This window comes from Salvia miltiorrhiza, chromosome 3, assembly GCF_028751815.1.
Source record: "Salvia miltiorrhiza cultivar Shanhuang (shh) chromosome 3, IMPLAD_Smil_shh, whole genome shotgun sequence".
Classification (NCBI taxonomy): domain Eukaryota; kingdom Viridiplantae; phylum Streptophyta; class Magnoliopsida; order Lamiales; family Lamiaceae; genus Salvia; species Salvia miltiorrhiza.
The window spans coordinates 27,045,745-27,066,687 of NC_080389.1; the positions used below are offsets into that span (position 1 = coordinate 27,045,745).

General features: G+C 38.2%; 2 protein-coding genes across 3 annotated transcripts; both read left to right on the plus strand.

Moving 5' to 3' along the window:
* Positions 1–5,162: 5,162 nt before the first annotated feature.
* LOC131013978 (cyclin-dependent kinase inhibitor 3-like) lies at positions 5,163–7,647 on the plus strand. Its single transcript, XM_057941919.1, has 3 exons — positions 5,163–5,685; positions 6,827–7,027; positions 7,165–7,647. Exons 1-3 carry the CDS (start codon positions 5,288–5,290, stop codon positions 7,232–7,234), a joined length of 669 nt encoding a protein of 222 aa, XP_057797902.1. The 5' UTR covers positions 5,163–5,287; the 3' UTR covers positions 7,235–7,647.
* An 11,075-nt stretch (positions 7,648–18,722) lies between these two features.
* LOC131013980 (probable plastid-lipid-associated protein 12, chloroplastic) lies at positions 18,723–20,932 on the plus strand. 2 transcript variants are annotated; one of them, XM_057941921.1, is made up of 10 exons: positions 18,723–18,820; positions 18,900–18,974; positions 19,128–19,247; positions 19,543–19,734; positions 19,826–19,912; positions 19,991–20,083; positions 20,203–20,256; positions 20,355–20,434; positions 20,537–20,644; positions 20,719–20,932. In XM_057941921.1, exons 1-10 carry the CDS (start codon positions 18,755–18,757, stop codon positions 20,792–20,794), a joined length of 951 nt encoding a protein of 316 aa, XP_057797904.1. In that variant the 5' UTR covers positions 18,723–18,754; the 3' UTR covers positions 20,795–20,932. The 2 variants fall into 2 exon arrangements, with proteins under 2 accessions (XP_057797904.1, XP_057797905.1); XM_057941922.1 differs by having other exon boundaries at positions 18,810–18,828.
* The last annotated feature ends 11 nt before the right edge of the window (positions 20,933–20,943 follow it).

The following is a 20,943-nucleotide window of genomic DNA, read 5'->3' on the forward strand; positions in this document are numbered from 1 at the left end:
CATGCTTTTGATGTCGTTTGATCACCGCAAACTTCTCCCACTCTTCCACCCTCGATTGGAAACTTCATTTTCAGATGAAACAAAGAAATAACCGCCTTGAACGCCGTCAAGGCAGGCCGGCCGAGTATGACATTGTACGAGGGTTTAGGTATATCCACCACTAAGAACCGTACCATCCTTGTTTTGTTGCCCGCAACCGCACTGCCAAGAATTAACGGCAGCTCTACATACCCTAGAGGCATGACCATCTCTCCTCCGAACCCAAACAGAGGAGCATTTGTCGGCTCAATATGAGCGTTAATTCCCATATTTTGAAGACATTCCTTATACAAGATGTTTACAGCGCTGCCCAAATCTACGAAAATACGGTGAATAATGCAGCCGGCAATGTCTGCTGTGATGACCAGCGCATCATCATGCGAGTACATCAATGTGCGTATATCCTCTGCTCCAAAAGTGATCGCAGGCTCTTCTGCTGCATTCGTAATTTCCATGACCCTTTTAGGATAGTATCCCGTTTTCACTGCTCTGACGACTTGCTTTTTAGCCCGATTTGATGTGGGCATCCCGTTCTCCCCACAAATCATATGCACCTCCCTTCTGTAAGGGGGAGGTGGTACTTGCCTTTCTGCCCCTTCTCTACGATTGTCCCGATTGTCGTCGGGCCTATGATCCCTGTTGTTCCCCTGCTCTTGTCGCTGATCACGGTTATTTCTCTGATCCCTCTGATCTCGTTGATCCCTCTGATCTCTCTGATCATTCCGCCTCTGGCCCTCATTTCCTCTATCGATGAACTGGTCGAGGTATCCCTGACGCACCAGCAGTTCCAATTGATGCTTAAGATGTCCACAATATTTCGTGTAATGTCCGAAAGAATTGTGATACTCACACAACTTGTTATTAGCCCCTTCCTGTGGCGGCCCAGTCCGATAGGTTCCCGGTGCCCGAAAGAACGGCTGATCCTTTATCAAGTGAAAAATTTCTTCCTGTGGTTTATTCAAGGGCGTGTACTCGGTAAACCGCGTAACTTCATTCACTGTGCGCTGCTGATGGGACGGCATTCCTCCCTGGGGTGGGAGTACTCTGGGAGGCAACCCTCTGAACGGGGCCCTTTCCTGATGTCTCTGTCTCTCGGGTGCTTCCTCGGCTTTTTTGACCTTATGTTTGTCATTTTCCACCTTTCTTGCCATCTTGGCATCCTCTAACTGTAGGTATCCTGGCAGCCTTGCCATAATGTCATCAAAATCCTTTGCTGGTCGGATTTGCAATTCATCAAAGAAGATCCCTGGCCTGAGTCCTCTAACGTAAGCACAATTTTTTATTTGTGATTCCGCCTCCGGCACCTCCAGAGCAGCGAGATTAAATCTTGCTATATATTCCCGCAACGTTTCACCCTGATCTTGCTTGATATCCATCAGCGAAAGAGCTGACTTCCCTACCCTCCGCGAACTCGCGAACTGACGTAAAAAACGAGTTTGTAGATCCTCAAAGGAATGAATAGAGTTCGGGGGAAGCATCCCAAACCATAACTGAGCCGGTCCAGTGAGGGTAGTTGAAAAGATATGGCACTTGATGCCCTCCGTGTACATATGCAGCGTGACCAACCCTTCAAACCGATTGAGGTGCACCTCCGGATCGGTAGTGCCATCATAATCCAGCGAGATGGGCTTGTAACTTCTGGGTAGGGTATCTGCCAGAATATCATCAGAGAAAGGACTACGGTTGCTGATGGGGTGAAATCGTGAAGTCTTAGCCCTCTTGTCCCCCTTATGCCTCCCCTGCTCCCTTCTATCCCTGGGTGCGTCACGAGCGTGGCGCTTGTGAATCCTATATTCAGGTCTGCCAGAGGAATACTCCGGTTCCCATTCCTCTGATCTCTCTATGTAGCGCGATTTTTCTGATCGATGGGACTTCTCTACCCGGTGCGATTTTCCTGACCTTTGTTCCCTGTCCTCCCTTCGGGATTTCTCCCTCAGTGATTCCTCCAGATCCTGGAGTTGATGTTTCAGCTGGGACACTTGGTTTTTTAACCGTGCCTTCTCCTTTGGTCTCTCTTCCTCGAACACCAGGGAGACGGATTGACTATCGGACTCGTCAACCCTCTCCTTTCTAACAACACTGTTGAGTCTGACACGGCTCCCCTCTGGTCTTCTTTCCACTTCCCTGTCAGCAGGGTCCCCTTGCATTTCCAGAGGCATCGCAGCCTGTTTGTTGATTGCCAAAGTGTTTACCTCCTGGGCAGCTGGAGGTGGGGCCTCAGTGCCCTGCGAGTTTGCTGCTCCAACCGGGGGAGCTATGGTAGGAATGATAGACAGCATCGGAGTTCCCATTGCCTGGCGCATGTTAGCATAACTGAGCAAGGCCATCATCTGTTCTGCTAGCCCAAAGTTAATCGATCCCCCACCAGATGTGGGGGCCAAGCTCGGCACCTCTGATCCTGGTGTCACCAGAGCAGACCTCTGGAAGTTACCATTCAATCCCATCAGCGGAGTAGCCAAGACAGCGGGGAATCCCGGTGGTGTAGCGAAGGTTGTGTTGCCCTGCAAGTTGTTGAACAAAGAGGTAGGCACCTCAGTGGTGAGCGCAGCGGAGTCGAACTCTTTTTCTAGGTTGCGGTGTGCATCAGAGGATCCCATGGTACCTACACATAAATAAAGTGAGAAACCATTCTAACGACAAAAGAATAAACCCTTTGTTGCCGATTGAAATCCCGATATAAGAAATCCAATAAGAAATCCCGGCTATCGGTACAGAGACCGTTAAAAAATGCCCACGCCGTAACTCTATACACTGGGAAATAAACCCAGGGCATAGATCGAGAAAACAGAGCCCGCATAACGGTGGTTTCCCCCGTGAACCCCCACCAACGTCCGGCGGAGAAAATAGAGCACCCAGAGAGCCAAAATAGGAAATCCAAAGACAAGCATAAACAGGGCCATCACCAACGAACTTATTAGCGTAATACGTTAGAAATGATAGGTAAATAAGAGACATGTAAGGAAATGAACATCATAACCTACAATTAACACGGTCATGCACTATAATGACAGCAAAACCCACAAGCAATTAGAATTATCATGACAATCAGCCAGATTGGCAACATGACGCGTTAATCCTGAGCACAAATCGAAAATTAGTTTAAGAAATCATGAAGAACATCAATGATTATTTCCCTCAAGTGAAGATCATCCGCGGATCGACAGCATGAACCTCACCACAACAAAGACAAAGTGTTAATCATCAAATTATCGAGGTAAAACCCCTAGATTCGCCACAGAAACCCCAATATAACAGGAACAGAGCATAACTCCCCAAGACAGGGGAAGTAACGATAATTATCATCCTCAAGCGAAGAACACCCACAGATCCACAACACAAGCCCAATCATAACAGAAACAAAATGCTAATCGATGTACTATCGGTGCAAAACCATGAATCAACAATAAAAACCCCACGCCTACCAAAAAACAGGATAGTATCCAACAAATCACTAGTGCAATTCTAAGATTATTGGAGAAAATACGAAGATCATCCACAATTATCACGTTGACGCGTAAAACACCCATACGCAAGCAGTATAAACCAAAAATATCGAGGATCCGTAAGAAAACGACTGACATAATCAAAACAGAGCGTCAAACCACAATTTCCTCATGCAAAATATTAGATCGGCGAAGAAAACGTCAGTTCTACAAAGAAGCCCTTTATCCGCTGACAACTAACCCTAACAAACGGTAAACAAACGTAAAATTCCCCGATTCATGACTTATGCCTGTCGCCACCTTTCCCCATGCACAAAAAACACAAATCGACGCAAACCACAGCAGATTAACAGCATATTAACCCGGAAGACGCAATTAACCGATCAAAAACAGCTGGGTGTCCGAATTATCGGCTTGATTGGTGCCAGCGCCCGCAAATCCGATTGGAATTTCAGATCTGCGTACGCCGGCGACCGCGATCTCACATCCTAACTCAGTAGCTTTCCCACAGACGGCGCCAGTTGGTGTTTTATGAAACCAACACCTAAAACTACAAAGTGAAATCATAAATTATACCTATTGCGATTGACTGAAGAAGACGAAGTGAATGATCGGAAACTTTGCACTAGAGAAAAATAGCTGTTATATTCAAAAGTATCAGATAGCGTAAAAGTAATACATGAGTTGAGGTCTATTTATAGATTACAATTGAGGGTCAAAAGGTAAAATCAATGCCCACACATGCTCCTTGCGTGGTCGAAGGGTAGAACAGTAATTTTGCCTTTACGCGTCTCTGACGATCCCACTGATGGAGGTGATCTTTCTGGCGAAGATGACTTCTCTGACGAATGTGATTCCTCTGGCGATGATGACTTCTCTGGCAAGGGATGATTTCTCTGGCGATGATGACTTCTCTGGCAAGGGATGATTTCTCTGGCGATAACCATTCCTCTAGCGAATGAGTTGTCTCTGACGAATGAAATCCCTCTGGTGAGAATGGTTCTTCTGACCAATATGATTCCTCTGATGAGGATGATTCCTCTGATTTGTATTCTTTCTCTACTCTGCACATATCACTCCTCATCACGGTGAAATTTGAAGAAATGAATACTTCCGAAAATTCATTAAAATAACGAAACACAAGAGCATCTAAGCATATATAATCACGAATAAATGGATATAATCACAAATCAAGTAAAGAAAGACATAACTAAAGCCAAAAAACACAGGCAAAACCCTAAGTTAAAAAAATCAAGTATGCGGATCAATGGAACAAGTTTAGGAAAACCTTAATACCTTGGAAAAGACGAAATAGAGAAATTCTTCGGTGAAGATAGAACAATCGACAGAGACGAATCGTTCGGTGAAATTTGAGAGAGAGAGCGAGACGGGATACGAGAGACGCAGACGAGAGAGAACTGTAGGTAGTGGGAGAGAGAGAGAGAGACGCGTTTTGTTACGGTAGCCAAATGAAAAAAAATGAGGAAAATCCTATTTATATTTTTAAATTCGGATCTGGCCGGTATGTTAAATTTTTGCAAATTTAAATAATAACTTTTCCCTAGGAAAAATAGCTTTTTGAAACTCTATGATAAATGTATTAAGTGAAAAAGATGTAAAAGTGAAATGGGTGAAAATGAGTATAAATGTAGAATATACAAAGTGGGCCTTCAACCCTAACTTTACCCCACCCTTCATTTTCTGTAAATCTTTCGTCCCCCCTCCTGGCTCTCTCTCTCTCTCTGTCACGCACAGACACATGAAATCACCCGTCGCTTCGTACCAAAATACTTTGTAACAGTATTATGGGGAAATACATGCGGAAGCCCAAGACGACGAGAGATATCGACGTCTCTCACTCACCCCTTGGCGTCCGTACCCGCGCCAGAACCCTAGCCCTACAGCGCCTTAAATCCTCCGCCACCGTCGCCGCCGATTATCTCGAGCTTCGCTCCCGGCGGCTCCAAAAGCCACCGCTCCTCAAGAAGTACCTCCAGAATTCCCCCAAAATTCCTAAACAGGGCTTCGTTTGTACAGATACAGAAAACCCCCAAATCGGAGGCACAAATCAGGGTTCTCCAATTGAGCCTGCCAAGGAAGTGGGCGGATGCGCCGAGTGGCTAAATGGGGGTTCTCAAATTGGGGATTTGGAGATTGAGGCATCTTTCGGTGAAAATAATTTGGATACGGAACCTAGAGAAAGGTATACCTCTGCATCCTTAGTCTCTGACATCAAATTTTATAACTGATTTTTTCTCATTTAATTTCACATACTTACTTTTTAGTTCAATTCTACTACAGATTTTTTTAAAAAGAAAAAGGAGAATTACTTGAACGATGCTTGCCTCTGTGCTGTACATTTATTTAATTTTCTAAAATGTTTTCCTCTGAGAACGGATTTTTGTCTTTTTATATGCACAATTTCTCTCAGAGGGCTTTGGTCGTCATCATTTTCAGAAATTAGAGTCCTCATCTACGATTCATTTTTTTTATGCAGCCTCCAATTTAACGGCAGTCTGTATTTGGTGTAGGGGATTAACTGGTAGTTGGTGTATTCCATGTTTGCCCTCTTTTGGTTAACTGAATTACTTTTCTATGTTTTTTTTAAGTATAATCGATAGAGAACTTCATGGTGTCTGATGCTGTTTGGCTTTAATAATAATTTGTTTAGGGACATTTACTATAGAGGATTCGTCTAGATAGATAAAAATAGTATAGGTTAATCCATTGTTTACTTACATGGATTAGAATTTTGGAATATCCCAAGGCCTTAATAACCTCCATAATTTGAGCTAACCTCAATTATGTATATTATCCATCATGAAAAGTAAATGTCCGTAGGGCACTGCCATTACCATTCATTTGGTTTCAGTATCTGGACGTAGGATTTCTTATTCTGCAGCACAGGACAGTCCATTTGGAATCTCTGCAAGTTGAACACGCTCAAAACCCCGTTACAAATTAGTTGATTACGCTTTTCATTGATTATTTACTATTACGGTGATAACATGATTCAGTACACCATCATGGCTTCTACAAATTCTGAAACTATAGAGATGGATTTTTATATCTGATTTTGATGAAATTTACTACACTCCACGCACGGACTGCCGTTTGTATATGTCTAATGTTTTTTGATCCAAAAGTTAACTGGATGCATTTTCTGCAAGGGCTTTTCATAACTCCAAACTGTATTTGTTAATTAGTATGTTCTAGGGCGCTTCTGTCTGTGTACTGTGAGGGTTCGGCTTCACTTTCTGTTAAAATTATTTCTCTGTTGAGTCCTTTATATCTTAAGAAAACCACTTGTTAATGAAATGTGCTATATTTATATTTTGCTGCAGGGGCACAAGAGAAAGCACCCCTTGTAGTATGATCAGAGCTGCTGACAGTATCACAGCGCCCGGGTCTTCAACAAAGCGGAGAAGTCCTGATGTTTCCAATCGAAGGGCCCAAAATGCACATAGAAATATCCCGACCGCCCGTGAGATGGAGGAATTTTTTTCCCATGCAGAGCAGCCGCAGGAGCGTCTCTTCATGGAGAAGTAAGTGCTTTCTTTTTCTGTCTACGTAAACTGAGCTGCTCTTTGTTTGAGTTGGAGTTGTTTATGGCTTGATTTAAGAACGTGACTATAAATTATTTGGCAGCAAGTGATATCATCCATTTTTTCCAACTGTGCAGGTATAATTTCGACATTGTTAATGATTTGCCCCTCCCTGGCCGTTATGAGTGGGTAAGAGTGATGCCATGATCAGAGTTGATTGTGAGTTTAGGCGGTGCAGTGACTGTGTAACTTACCATGGTTAGAATCTCCCATTAAGAAAGAAGGTATAATATATAAGTGGCTCCTGCAATCCTTCATTGCTGGTAACATGTAGGAAACTGTAATATCACTGATCTGTAGAAATACTAGGGCAGAGAAATTGCAGGCTAACAACCCTTTCTAGAATTAGAATCCGCACAGAATGTAACATTAGGCTCTGATAAAGTTCCATTCATGTAAGTTGCAGTCAAAGTTACTTAGTTAGGCACTAACTGTTCATTTTCTTATCAACTTTGGTGTTGAGATCCTTGTTAGTTCTCCCCGCCCCGTGTTATTGAGGCGAAACATTGTCACCAGTCAGTGGGGACATAAATGTTGAATATACTTCGTCTTTTATCAAACATGAGGCCATTTAAATGCTGTTAAGCTTTGCACTGAGGGTATATATCATAATTGAAATCACATTGTTTAAATGAAGCACAGGTAAATTTTGGAGTTGCTTCTTTTGCTCGTATGTTGTTTTTCCCCCTCAAAAGTGGATCAATAATGGTTTTCTGATTCTCCTCCGTGGTGACTCTAATGTCAAACCTATTGATGGGATGAGAATTGTCTTATCAACTGAGTTGTACGTGCTGGAAAAGAGATGTGTCTTAAATTGTTTCTTTGTAAAAATTTCACTTTTGGCTTCAGGGGATTTCTCGAACTCAACCAATATTTGAATTTAAATGAGTGTCAGATGTAGCAATATTGATTGGGCTCTGTTGGCAAGGCATTTATTTAATGGAATCGCCCCAAAGTTTTGTTTCTTTCGACGTATATTTTTCTCTTTATCTTGAATGACATATTTTTTGGCGAAATACAATTTTATCTCAATGTTTCAGCTTCATAAAAATAATCCTACAAGGTGCTCATATTGCTAATATCTTCCTAGTCTATTTTCTAAAGGTGGCAACATGGGCGGGTCGGGTCGACCCTGCTCAATCCATCAGGCTTTTGAGAACTATTGGGTCGGGCTGAAAATTAACCTGGTTGGAATTTAACAAGCCTGGTCCAACCTTATTGGGGCCATCGAACGATTGTGCTAAATTTGTCCATTGATCATTTTTTCTCCCTTTTAGTGTTTTTTTTAGGGTAAATATCATATTAAATCTCAAATTATATGTATCAAAAATATCTTGCGTTTATTTTTTATCCCAAGAATTGTGATGTAGCACAACGAATAATTTATATTTTATTGTTTTAAATGACATGGCACAAAACGAAATTTATATTTTATTGTTTTAAATGATGTCGTTTTGTGTCACGTTAGTTGATTCAAATCATGTTGAAAGTCAGTTTGTCGAGCGTGGATTTAAGTTTTTTTTAATAATATGCCAAAAAATGACATCATTTTATGTAGGATATTTTTTATACAAACATAATAGTTGGGGGTTTATAAAAATATTTCCTATAATTCAGGATATAGGCTAGGGAGATGGTTCCAGACCAGGCACTTTACGTTGTATTTTATAAATATAAATTTAAAAAATAATCGAATAATTTATTTTGAAGTGATAAATTTCAACAAATCATTGCAATTAAGTGTTACGTGAAGAATCATCTCGTTGATAATCTCAAAATATCTCTATGCTTAAAAACTTCTGGATTGAATGTTGTACGTAATATATATTGATACGTAATTTAATTTTTCTTTTTCTTTTATAATAAACCTCAATTTAATAATTGACGCATAATTTTAGTTATGAACGCGATATGCGCCTCATATAAGAATAATCGTCTAATAATTTGTTACATTAGCTTCTCATCATCAAGATTGTCACCTCAAATAATTTATCGTCTGATATGTCACATTAACTTCTCAATCACCAAAATTATCACCTCAGATAATTTATTGTCTAATAATATCGTCTGATATGTACATAATACCATGGGGGAGGGGAGGAATGGCACCATGGGGGAGGGGAGGAATGGCTAATCTCATATGCATGGGAATAGGCATTCCGTCTGGAATGACGATTCTCATTACAAAAATCGTACCAGTCACAGGATTGGGAATGGGCGCAGGAATCATCATTCCATTCCCATTCAATTCCTGCATACCAGCTATGCCCTTAGGGCTCGTTTGGTTTTCAGTTACGGATTACTCAAGATTAGTATTCCCCCAGATAATTAGCGTGGATAATTCCTGCATACCAGCTATGCCCTTAGGGCTCGTTTGGTTTTCAATTACGGATTACTCAAGATTAGTATTCCCCCAGATAATTAGCGTGGATAACTACGCATTATTAATACTGGTTGGTTGTTTGCTATTACGGTTAATTAATCCTAATTTATGTTTGGTATTCATAGTAACATGTTGTATAAACTTAAAAATGGACACAATTGTCCCTTTAAATTTTTGAATATTCCAGCCATGTCCTCATGAAATCGACCCACCCCATTATCACACTCAAGCCTATTTTTCGGAAGTTACTTTCGCCCGCCAAGAAAAACCTCAGAAGAAGAGGAACAGTCGCCCTCCATTTGTTGAAGCAGAAAGGTTGTCGAGCAGCTCAGGGAACAGTCGCCCTCCATCGAAGCAGTAAGAAGGTGGTCCGACGTCTGCGACGATGAGTCAAGCAACTCAAGGTTTGGCCCGTTGTTCTTAGCAATCCCTTCTCTTTACTGAAATCTCCTATAGTTATAAAATCATTTGGTAAAAAAGCGACGCTATGTATTGATTCTGTTTTTTTATGTGTGTTATAAATCTTCTAATATTACGATATGCTAAAGCTTTGTTCTTATGTTATATCATGTAAAGATCTGTTTTTGGTAGCGTGTTCTTCGATTGTCTTCGCAATGTATTATAGTGAAAAAAAGCCTTGTTGTTGACCATATTTAATATTCTGCATTAACAATCTGTTCTTCGATCCGTTTTATATTGTACTAAAGCTTTGTTCTTATGTTATATCATGTTATATTTCCCATATATTGCCGTGTTATATATCATGGTAGATTACAGTACTTTGATGTATAGTAGCATGAAAGTGTACGTGCTAAATGTTGGTGGTTTAGGTAGCACAGGAACTACACGTCCTGGCCGTGTTAACAAGACGGACCAAAAGCGTCGTAGTTGGTCGAGTCGTGAAGAAGAAGTTCTAATTGCTTCACTGAAAGAGCTCGTTGCACAAGGCTGGAAATCCGACAACGGATTTCGAGCCGGCTATTTGAGTAAGTTAGAGGAGGCAATGAAGAAGGAGTTTCCCAACACCGATTTGAGAGGAATGCCTCACATAAACTCGAAGGTGACAACGTGGAAAAAAACTTACTATTCATTATGGAATATCCTCAAAACTAGTGGAGTTGGCTTCAATAACAACGAGAAGCACATGATTGACTGTGATGACGAACAGTGGGAGAACTTTGTGAGGGTAAGTTTGAGAATCAATATTTATGTTCGCGTATACCCTTTTTGTGATTGTTGTATGAACCTTTGTCATTACAATTCAGGTTGATAACAACGTACGCAATTTTCGCAAAAAAAGTTGGCCTTACATTGAGGATTGGAAGATTATATTCGGCAAAGATAGAGCTACAGGCGATGAGGCGGCGGATATGATGGAGGCGGCGGATTGGAAGATTAGTGTGTAGTTCGTCGATAATCGATGAAAATTATTTTAAAAAGTAGTACGTAGAATCATTTGGCACAACATATTTAGTAATTGTAGGGTTTTTATTTTTATTTTTGGATGAAAATCTTTAGTTTTTATTTATTTTTTTTTTTTTTACGTTTATATACTTCCCATTTTCCAAATATTGATTGCCTAATAAATGGAGAGCTATTGTCAAAATGTGCTGAGGACACAAACCCGAACGAAAAAAAAAATGTTAATTCATTCTCGTTCCCTAACATAAATTTATAAAATATCAATAATCAAATATAAATTCTTAGTATAATTATGTATTCGTCTCGTCTACAAAGTAAACATTAGTAATAAATATTCACTTCATCCACAAATTCATGTCCTACTTTCTTTTTTGGTTCGTCCACCAATTCATGTCTTACCCATTTTTAGTAATTATTTATATATTTTTTAATTGGTGGATCCCAATAAACAATACACTTTTTCTCCACTCAACTAATAAACAATATACTTTTTCTTAAAATCCGTGTTTCCTCCCCTAGGTCATGAATTAGTGGACGGATGGAATAGTAAACATAACAAAAGATCAAAAATTAAATTTAAAGTTTGAATTAAAAAATTATGCAATCTGAAACCCTTTTAGATTGTACTTCTTCCGTCAACAATAAGTGTGCTCTTTCCATTTTATGACATATACGAAAATCCTCATTCACACACAATATTTCTAAAAACCCTAAGGAGGCCAGTAGGTGTGAAGTCCTCCACACAGATTCCCTCGTTAGTTACGGTAGCAGCTGTAGAAGGAGCATAAGCCCTGCCCTCTCCCGTGAAATCCCCCATCAGATTCTTGATGATGTTCGTGTCCTCCATGACCTGTAGAGGCAAAGTTAAAAATCCCAAAAATAATACAAAGTAAATTCTTCGGATAATAAGTGTTCTTATTCGCTGAGATAGTAGCTCATAATTCTCGTGAAGAACTCCCATAAGAAGACCGATTCCCACTCGATACGGAAGTCATGCAAGAAATTCCCAAGAAATTCAATAGATCGAACGGATCCCCACCGCAAATAAAGCGACAGAAAGCCAAATCCCGAATATTCCATAGATCTGTAAACGAGAAATTCTCGATATCACAGGAAACATGAATTTAAACAAAAATCAGCGCAAGGAAAAGCATGTGAACACGAAGAACACGTGAAATCTAAAATTAACTAAGATGCACGTAAAATTGGAAGAACCCATACAAACACCCAACCACGAAACCAATCAAAACACAAGAAAACACCCACAAACAATTGTATACGCTCCTTAGACCCGAATTCCCGACAAAGATATACAACTTTTGCCAAGAAATTTGGAAGAGCATAGTTCATGCACAGATTTCTTGCATAGTTCATGCACAGATTTCTTCACGTCTTAAACTCGATCCGCGTTCCCACAGACGGCGCCAGTTGATGAGTTCGATAATCACACCCCATTATTCACGGAGAAAGTAATTCACCTGTAGTGTGTGATGAATCGAGAAAATAATAGAGTTGTGAATGCGAGAGAGAAGTAATATTATCAAATAGTGTGTGTTTACAATGACAAACATATCTCCTATTTATAGACGTTTACAATAGGGATAAATTGGTAATTCCACGTCTGATAGCGACCCCGGTAGTTAGGAAGAATCTTCGAAGTTGTCAATGATCGGTATGCCTTCAGTCTTTCTCAGCAACCCGGGTCCGCTAGCTCTGAAGCTTTCTCCGTAGATGCGTCAGCCCTGCTCGGTTCCACAGGTTACTTCTTCGCCGTTTTATTCCAGATCTGACCCTTTGACCCACTTCCCTCCTCTCTGATTATGTCAGCCCTGATACTTTTAGTGGTAGAATCCTCTTGAAATGGCCCTGAAGCTTCTGCCTTTCATGCTTTCCCCTAGAAACAGTATTCAAGTTCTTTTCAACCCTCTCGTTTTCCAGGGCTGATTATTCAGGTGCTGCCAGGTTTACTTTACGCATATTTTACTCCTCATCAAAACTACTTTATTAAAATTCGTGCCATTTAGAAATAGATACCTTTTATAAGGACGGAGAGAGTATAAGTTTAAAAATTTATATTCCAAAATTCTAAAAATTTGGCATATATTTTTCTTCTATTTATTTGATCAAATATTTAGCATATGGATAAATGCAATTATGTATTTCTTCAAGGTACGCCAACTTGATAATTTTGTGAAATTATATACTCTCTCCGTCCCAATATTCAAGTCCCCTATTCATTTTTGAGCTGTCCCATGTAACTAGTCCCTTTTCTTTTTTGGGTAAATTTTAAGGGCAACTAATTTCTAATTAAACATGATTTCCTTTTAATCCCTCCATATACCTCACACTACTCGGCTCTCTCTCTCTCTCTACCACCCCCCCTTCCCCTCTCTCTCTCTTCAGCGAATCTCTTCTCCGGCGCCTCCACCGCGCCTCCCTCCTCCGCCGTCGGCGACACTCATGGCTATCCGCCGGCCTCGTCGCCCTCTCCATCTCAACCAAAAAATTTAATCCCCACCCTCTGCTCTCTCTCTCTCTCTCTAACCGAGAGGAAAAGACGAATGTGGAGCTCCTGCTGCCTCGCCATAAATCGAGCACAGCAGCGGCGGTTCGCGGAGAGAGGCGTTGTTATGTTGGCTTGTTGTGTTGGCTTGTGCTGTTGGTGTTACTGTGTGAGCATCAATCGAGGGAGAGAGGTGAGATCGGGAGTCCGGGCGACAACGACGGTGGCTATTAGCTGCTGCTGTCTGGCCGAACAATGGGAAGAGGGAGGGGGAGCTAGGGAACGGCGGTGCGGAGGCCAGAAATCAAAGCTTGAGGGGCAGATTTAGGGATCTAGGGTTTTAGTGTGATTTAGAGATAGGAAGGTTAGGAGAAAGGGGGAGGCGATTGGCGGCTTTGGGCGTGCGGTGGTGGTTGGCCATGCTAACTGCTGCGGCCGCCGGATTTCAGAGGGTGGCTGGCGGCGGAGTTGCCGGTGGAGGCGGCTGCTCTCTTCTCTGCGATTGAGTGTATGTGTGTGTGGGTGTTAATTAAGAAATAAAATAACATTAATTAAAGCATCAATTATGTGGTTCCTACTACTTTTACATCTACTTTAACTCTCCTAAATACCCGTGCCCAAAAGAAAGGGGACTTCATTATCGGGACGGAGGGAGTATTTTATAAGGGGAGTGATTTTTGGACACCAGGTGTCTTAGACACCTTCATAAAAAATCAGTTTTTGCTTGATGTTTAATTTGACTGATTTTTTATTATTTAGTGATTTGTCTAAAACATCATTTTCAAAAATATATTCAACCGATTTTGTTAGTATCTTCAATTTTTATATATTTTTATATAAAAATTAGTGAACTTGGGAAAAAAATATAAAGATAAAAAATACTCCCTTCGTCCCATGAAGCATGACACAGTTCTTTTCGGCACGGAAATTAAGAAATTGGTATTTTGTGTGTTAAGTGTAGGAGGTGAAAAGTGAAAATGTGAATAAAGGGTAAATTTTTTGCCATTTTTAGAAACATGTCATGCTTCGTGGGACAGACCAAAAAAGAAATTGTGTCATGCTTCGTGGGACGAAAAGGGTAATAACAAAATCGGTTGAATATATTTTTAAAAATAAATAGCAAAAAATCGGTCAAATTAAACATCAAGAAAAAATCGATTTTTTTATGAAGGTGTCTAAGACACCTGGTGTCCAAAAATCTTTTTCCATTTTATAATTAAAATTAAATCATTTAATTAGATAATTAGTATTGACATCTTAATAATTAGTCAAAATAATTTTTTCAATAAAAATAAAACTATTTATTTGGCCAACTAATTAATAGACCAAATTTAATTGGAGGTGCAAAATAATTGAAGAATAGGAACATTATATCTAATACTTTTATATATGTTCTCTAGTAGTTATAGACTATTATAAATTTGATGTGGGATTGGAGAATATATGGATAAAATAATTAAAATGGAAACTGAAGCTAAATAAAAATAGAGAATACAGAAAATCGTATAATCATCCATGATAATCTTTTCTAAGAGAAGTACATTGGTTTTATCTTACACAAATTTAAAAATTTATATTTTAAAATTATAAAAATCTGGAAGATGTTTTCTATTTATTTGCTCATATATTTAACATATGTAGAAATACAATTATACATTTCTTCAGGTTTCGTTGACTTTGACAATTTTGTTAAATTAAATATTTTTCAATTAAAATAAAATCATTTACTTAGCTAATTGGTATTGACATCTTAATAATTAGTTAAAATAAATCTTTCAATGAAAATAAAACTATTTATTTGGCCAATTAATTAATTGACCAAATTTAATTAGAGGTGCATAATAATTGGGGGGGGGGGGGGGGGGGGGGGGAGAATGCACATTATATCTAATTATTTTATACATGTTCTGTAGTAGTCATAGACTACAATAAAATCGATGTGGGATTAGAGAGTATATAAAATTAAAATGATTAAATGAGGATTTAAGATAAATTAGAAAAGAGAATAGAGGATGCGCCACATAGGACCTTGAATGAAGGGAGTCCTTAAATATGTAATCCTATCTATTATATAATAGGATTAAGCCTTAGCCTATGTGGCATATCTAAAATCTCACTATTTCAAAAATTTCCATATATAATCTTCATCATTTATTAATTAATTAACTATTACATTCTATATAAAGATTCATTAATCATAATAAATATAACTAATAATAAATGTATATATATAATAATATTAACATTACATATAATCTAAATTAATAAATTTTATTATTTATTTTTTCTAGATAAAAATTAGATTTATATGTCTGATAAGAAAAAAATTATAATCTATATACGATAAATTATTTTAATTGAATGTTAGTGATTAGATGTATATTTGTTATTAATTTTATATTTCTCAATAGCGTACATATTATATGTATATGTTGCAATATATTATATTGTGTGTGTGTGTATATATATATATATATATATATATATATAATATTTATATTCTTAATAATTTTTAATAAAATTAATTTTAAATTAAGTTTGAATTGAGACATGCACATATATGTAAATTATAAACGGGTACGGTCATTGATTTACATGTTTGCATAATAAGGCACAAATTCTATAAACTGATTAATTTAAAACAAAATCTTATTTTATGTCTATCAAAATAATTAAAATTTTATTTTTATTTTTTATAAAATAAATCCATACATTTTATTTATATAGGGAAGAAAAATATATTTTTCATTTCTGCAAACTTTATTTGTTTCAGTTCGTCCATTAAAATAATAATAATAATAATAATAATAATAATAATAATAATAATAATAATAATAATAATAATAATAATAATAATAATAATAATAATAATAATAATAATAATAATAATAATAATAATAATAATAATAAATTCTATAATACGATTAGACCTTAGCCTACGTGGCAGGCCTCAAATTCTTTCTTTTCAATCTCAATCTCCAACGTGGCATTTGAGAATCCAATCTATATATTCTCATTCTCACTTTTAAAACAAAAGTCACGCCTCCCTCTTCCTCACGCCTGCCTCTTCCTCACCCCATCGCCATCGTCCCTGAATCCGGTCGGCGTCGTCTCCCCCTTCACTGTCTCTCTCTTCTCTCAATCATTTTCTCTCTCTAAAGTCGATAATTCCTTAGTTAAATTCTATAATTGCATACCTAGATTTTTAGTTATAAATTCCTTAGTTAATAATGATTTACACTTCATCGTGTTTTTTCAGCCAACACAACGTACTTTTGTTCTTTTTTTCCTGTGTTTAGGGAGCAAAGCAAACCTTTTGCTGTGTAATTTTAGTGCTTCGTATTTGAATAAAATTTGTTTCTGACTTGTGAAAGATATGTTATAAGCCTTTCGACGGAATATGTAAATTACAGTTGATTGGGTCCATATAATACCATTTTGAGTTGCTAGAGTAATGCTTAAAGAGCAGAGTTGCCATAGCAGAGCTGCCAGAGCCAGAGCAGAGCTTCCAGAGCAGAGGGTCAGAGCCACGTTGCTAGTGCAGAGATACCAGAGCAGAGCTAGCCAGAGCAGAGATGCCAGAGCCAGTGCTAACCAGAGCAGAGATGTCAGAGCAGAGATTCCAGAACTAAGTCATTAAAGTCAGAGCCAGAGCCAAGTCGCCAGATCCAGAGTCAGAGCTAAGTCATAAGAGTCAGAGCCAGAGCCAAATCGCCAGATCCAGAGTCAGAGCTAAGCTATTGGAGCCAGAGCGCGGAGCCACACGCTAGAGATAATTCGCCAGAAGGCGGAGCTACTTAGCAGAGCGGAGCCAAAGAGTAGAGGTCTGCCCCAAGGAAGGAAATCTAGAGCTACTAGACAGAGCGGGATGATGAGGACAGAATCCAGCTCTGTAATTAGGGGACAACGACCTGACAAGTTATAATCTAATAATAACCTTAATTAGTTTAATGACGAGCATGCAGAATAGATGACCAGACGAATTTACTACTTTACCCCGACTGTAATGCCTATAAATACCTACGATGATGAAATAAAGCACACACTCTCTCTTTTACTGCTTTAAGAACTCTTCTCTTTCCTTTCTCTCTAGAGTTTGAACTAATAAAATTACATATATAAATAAAATATCTAAATTGTTAGAGTTATGTTTGTTAGATAGTTGACAATTGGAGTCATGGTTGAATATAATTTCATATTTGATGATGCTCTCTCAAACTCTAGATGAGATGATGCTCAAAACTCCAGACGAGATGACGCTCTTTCAAGTTTTAGACGAGATGATTCTCTTTCAAGTTTCAGACAAGATGATGCTCAGAAGTTAGAGGTGATCTGTCAAGTTTGCGACGAGCTGATGCCCACAACTTGGTTGGTCTTAAAACTCCAAATGATACGATGTTCGATAAATCAGTTATGGTCTTTTAAATATCAGGCGAGATTATTTTCATAATTAGTTATACTTTTAAAAGTTCGGAATTATATGATACTTATGTCAAATTTATATGTATTTCTACTCTTTTTTTTTCTTACGCGTCAACTTTTTATAAAATTTCATATGAAAACTAATGGGTATTTTTATGATCTCAACAAAATTAATAATTTAATTGCTAAAAGTTGTTGACATTAATATAATTTAAAATGTATTACTAATTTAATTAATTATATAAATAATTTACATAAAAAATTATTTTATATAATTATCATAAAAATAACATAAAATATATAAATTACAAGAAAATATGTACCCGTCGAATTTCGACGGGTAATACACTAGTTAATAATAAAATGATAATGAATTCGATTTCGGATTTTGATTTTATAGTTAAGAAACTTTTTTTAATGATATTTTTAATTTTTTGGCGTTTAATATGATATTTACCCTTCTTTTTTTTGTTACCAAATGGCGAAAAAATGATAAATTAAATCAAGTATCATCAATTCAGAAGGATACTTAGAGCATCTCCAATGCGGGTGGCGAAGCCCACGTCGAACCGCGTCGCTGGAATGGGCGGCGCCGCGTTGGAGATTCAGCCAGATGCAAGGCCGGGACGAGTGGAAGACCCGGGGTGAAGGCTGAAAAATTATTCTGCGTGGATGCCACACGCTTGAAATAAAAATAAAATAAATTGAAGAGCAATGGATAAATGGAAATTTGCTGAGGATGGGATGCGGTTGGGTGGGGAAGAAAGAAGGAAATAAAGTTGGTAGGTGGGGAAGAAAGAAGCGAAAAAAGGCTGGGTGGGGTGGGGTGGGGTCGGTAGGGTTTTTTTTTTTTGTCCTTTTTAAAATCCTATATTTTATTTTAGTTAATGTAATGTTGAAAGGAAGAGAAAAATCCATTTGATATGTTAATATATGTATGATGAGGCAGGAAGTTGAAAGGGCAGTAGAGAAATTGGAAGATGTAAAGGGCGTTCCAGAACCAGTGAGTGAGTGAGTGGATATGTTTGGATTTGGTATTGGTGTTGTGTTGGATTTGGTGTAATAACTCTACAACTTAACAGACAGGTTCAACCTTAATTGAAGGCCGTTGGCAGTTAATGTTCACAACACGGCCACCAACAGCTTCTCCCATTCAGGTACTTTTTTTGCTCCCATCATTTTCAATTTTACTTAAGAACATCTCAACACCTCAATTACAATTTTTATTTTAATTGAGTCCTAAAAACCGCAGAGTTTTGTTTTTTAGTAATCCTATTCTATTCTGAACTACTCCTTTTGTGGTTATGCAGAGAAGCTTTGTGGGGGTTGATTCGTTCAGTGTATTTCAGGAGATATATCTTCAAACCGACGATCCACGTGTCTCCAATATTATAAATTTTTCTGATACAATTGGCGACTTGAAAGTAGAGGTAATACTATACACATCTAATTCAATCATAGTATGTTTTATTTATCTATCTATCTATTCTACAACACAAAATAAATGCTCCTAGTTTGCATTATTTTCTATTAGTCCATATCATGTACAATAGTTGAGAGAGTAAACAAAATAATCAATAGTGAAGTAAACAAAATACTATTGAACTCCAGACTCAATGAGGCACTAAGCCCAAGTAAGTAATAGTTCTTGCTTGATGCATAAAGATTTTGAGGAAACACATTTCATAGTTATTTAACATTTATATGGAAAATAAAATGAGTCAGGCATCAGCTTCAGCCAAAGATGGGAAACGGATCCTCTTCCAGTTTGACAGAGCTGCCTTTTCCTTTAAATTTCTTCCCTTCAAAGTCCCCTACCCTGTACCGTTTAGACTTCTTGGAGATGAAGCAAAGGGCTGGTTGGATACCACTTACTTGTCCCAATCAGGAAATATCCGTATATCACGTGGGAACAAGGTAAATCTCTCTCTACCAACATTTTACCTCAAATGGATTCATGTAATTTTGAATTTACTTCACCATTTTATATGTGAATCCTATAGCGCAGGGAACAACGTTTGTGCTGCAAAAACAAACTGAAGAAAGACAGAGGTTGTTATCAGCCATTTCAAGGGGTGGTCCACAAGTGAGACAGGTTTGGGCTATTACTTTCTCTTCTCCACTAAAGAGTTTCTCCTTTTTCAGCTTCAGTAATTGAATTTTTCAAATGCAGGCCATTGATAAGTTTGTCACTGTAAATCAAAGCACTACTAAAGGTGAATTTGAACTTCTTGAAGGCGAGTGGCTGATGATATGGAGTTCACAGGTAGTTTTCATTTTAAAAGTTTAGAATTCAACCACAGCTTCTTAGTTTCATCTCTAGTATATCTAAGCTATTACTATTTTGGATGACAATAAAATGTCATTCATCATTGTGTTGTGCAGGAAGTAACCGAGAGTTGGATAGAGAATGCTTCAAAAGGTTTGATGGGCAAGCAGGTGCCTTCTGGGATCTCAAACGCTCATACTTACATTCTTCGCATCTCCATTTCTGTGCCATCTAACTATTTGCTGAACGATGTGATACATATCTGTAGATCATCAAGCCAAATGGTCAGATGAAATTTCTGGTTGATATTCTGTTTGGTCTCAGATTTTCAATGACCGGAAAATACGTGTAAGCTTCTTTGTGGACTCTTGTATCATTTAAGCTTGTTGAAGACCCTCACCCTATGGTCCAAAGCTATATAACATGACATTGATGCTTAATTTTTCCAAGGAAATCCGGGTTCAACGCGTATGATGTGGTGATGGATGATGCAGCAATAGTGGCTGGTCCGTATGGGATACCGGCAGAAATGGAAACCAAGTACACGCTTCAACTTCTGTAAGTGATTTCATTTTGGTTGTTGGCTTTCGAGATGTAATGTGTTGGTAAGTTGATGTTATTTGAGCGTGCAGATATGGTGATGAAAAGATCAGAATTAGTCGCGGCTACGCTGACATTCTTTTCGTGCACATCCGCCTTCACAAATAGAGCATCAGATTATAAGAATCACAAAAAAGAGTCATGCGTTGTTGTTCTTGAATTGCGAAACAACTGTAATAAGCCCTATAGCTTTTTATCAGCACCTTTAAACGAGCCATAATTGAGTTTATTAATATTTGGCTCTAACACCAATAATT